We start from the raw sequence: 2,500 nt of genomic DNA, 5'->3' as shown, positions 1-2,500 counted from the left end.
AATGCAAACATGACCAACAAATCTGCCCTTTTTGTCGTTATGAATGTTGCAATGAAATGAAATCAACTCAACATGAACAGCTCTGAGCATTTAATCTTGTAAATAAGTGACGTGAACCTGAGAGAATTTCTCATGTTCATTAGTTTTATATATAACATAAAGTGTTTATGTTTAAGTGAACATGTTTGTTTGTTTTTTTATTTTATTTCAGGTTTATTTTAATTAACAAAAAGTGTTTAATAATTTTCAATTTACACTAATCATATTTTGTTCATTTTTTTAATTTAATTAAATTTTTGCATAAAGTGTTTTTTTTACATAAAGCGTGCCAAACACACATGCATGTGCAAAACATTTAAATTTAAAAATGAGCATCTGATGATGTGATCTGGTTGTCCTCAGGGCTCGTTCTTCATGGTGCAGGACGCGTTCAGTAAAGCTGATGTCCTCAGCACCACCGGCTCGTACGGCGCGCCGAACTTCCGACGGATCAGAGACGGTTTCCCACTGTACGGCATGGGCCAGCCCAGCCTGGGTGGCTTCAAACGGGTCCTGCAGAATCTTCAGGCTCAAGGCCACCAGGTCAGTGTGTGTCGGTCTCCTGCCGGTCCCTGTTGACCCTCCATTAACCGAAAGCGATGTGCAAATAATTCCGCTGATAAGGTGTTTGTCAAGTCATTTGTTAGAGATTAAATCTGTTGTTGATTCGCTTGATTGTTCAGGGAAGTGCAATGCTGATTAAACTGACACTTTCAATTAAACTGTTGTTTAAATGTTATAGTTTGCACAAATTAGTTTAAATGGAGGTTATGCGTGTGATGTCACCGTCAGCCGGAGTGTGTGCGGTCACACACACACACACACACACACACACACACACACACACACTCTGAGCGACAGGATTGGTTTTCAGCCGCGAAAACACACAAAACACATCTAAAACGGGAAAGAGCTTTGAGATTGACTGTATAAATCGATTTGACAAGAAATCTGAGGTGTGTTTTTACAGACTGAAGAAAGAGAGAGAACAGAGAAACAATGCAATTCACAGAAACAACTGGATCCAGGCAGAGAAAGGTGGATTTGAGGTTATCATTGTGTGTCGATATGCTGAATTTATATGCCTAATATATTGTATTGTTAGGCTATATATTGCATTTACAATTTTCATCAATTAAGGATTTACATTTATGCATTTGACAGACGCTTTTATCCAAAGCATTTCAAGGCACACATTTACATTCTTATCAGTTCTTGCTTTCCCTGGGAATCGAACCCATGACCTTGGCGTTGCACGCGCCGACGCTCTACTGTTTGAGCTACAGTATTTAGCATCGTATATTCTGCAGAATAGAATATTCATGATTCATAATTAATACAGAACAGAGAAGCAGTGCAATTCACAGAAACAACTGGATCCAGCTGGAAAATCATACCTAATATGTTGTATTGTTATATATTGTAAATTGACAACTCATCAATTAAGTATTTAGCATTATATATTCTGCATAATTAGATGTTTTTAAATAAACACTGACAAAAAACTACACAAGTTTCAGGGCTGGACGATATGATGATATATATAACAGTGATGTCAGTGATTACATTGAGTTAGACCTGTATTGTATTTATATAAAGCGTTCACAGGCAGATTTGCTGTATGTATTTCCCCGGCGTAGAAATCAGGCTCATATAAATATCAGGAAACATGATTCCTGCTCAATGTTAATATTCATGATCACTGGATCTTTGGTAAGTTGTAAGGAACTCTATATCGAGTCCAACCTTTAGTTTGATAATCGTGTGTTTTACTCGTGTTTCTCCTGTTAAATCCAGTCTCTCTCAGCTCTTCTGCCACTCAGTCCAGCGGGACAGTGACGTCAGTGCATAACCTCTATAGACCAGAGATGCATTCGCAACGTTTTTATTTGGTGGAGAATATGCTAATCAGTGACTTGAAGATCGTTAACTCCACATCAGCAACATAAATTCATCAACTAACCGTTCAGAAACGTCCTTTTGTCTACATGTTGTCACTTCTTCTTGAGTCTCTCCATTTTTGTCTGAATCCGGTTTGAACATAAAAGACAGAACAGTTTCTGACATTTTAGTGCGTCTACGTGAGGTGATCGAAGCTACAGACACACACACAGACACACAGACACACAGACACACACAGACACACACAGACACACACAGACACACACAGACACACACAGACACACACAGACACACACAGACACACACAGACACACACAGACACACACAGACACACACAGACACACACAGACACACACAGACACACACACACACGCTCTTGAAGCTCCGCCCTCTGTGCCGGTAGCAGCAGCTCATTTGCATTTAAAGGGACACACACAAAATGACAAGTTTTCAGTGTGTGTCTGTGTGAGTGCAAGCTGTTGAAGCTCCGCCCCCTGTGCCGGGAGCAGCAGCTCATTTGCATTTAAAGGGACAGGCACAAAAAACGGTGTGTTTTTGC

At 39.8% G+C, this 2,500-nt stretch overlaps 1 protein-coding gene across 5 annotated transcripts in view; it reads left to right on the top strand.

The window, feature by feature from the left end:
• pald1a (phosphatase domain containing paladin 1a) overlaps positions 1 to 2,500 on the top strand; it is a 79,008-nt gene that overhangs the window by 26,678 nt on the left and 49,830 nt on the right. For all 5 annotated transcript variants that reach the window (XM_082152406.1, XM_082152405.1, XM_082152408.1 and 2 more), the window contains exon 4: positions 403 to 582. In XM_082152406.1, coding sequence (XP_082008532.1) covers positions 403 to 582 — 180 coding nt within the window. The remainder of the gene's footprint in view (positions 1 to 402; positions 583 to 2,500) is intronic.

This window comes from Leuciscus leuciscus, assembly GCF_965113295.1.
Source record: "Leuciscus leuciscus genome assembly, chromosome: 21".
Lineage (NCBI taxonomy): Eukaryota > Metazoa > Chordata > Actinopteri > Cypriniformes > Leuciscidae > Leuciscus > Leuciscus leuciscus.
Note: the sequence above shows the minus strand (reverse complement) of the source record. Positions and strands in the feature narration are given on the sequence as shown.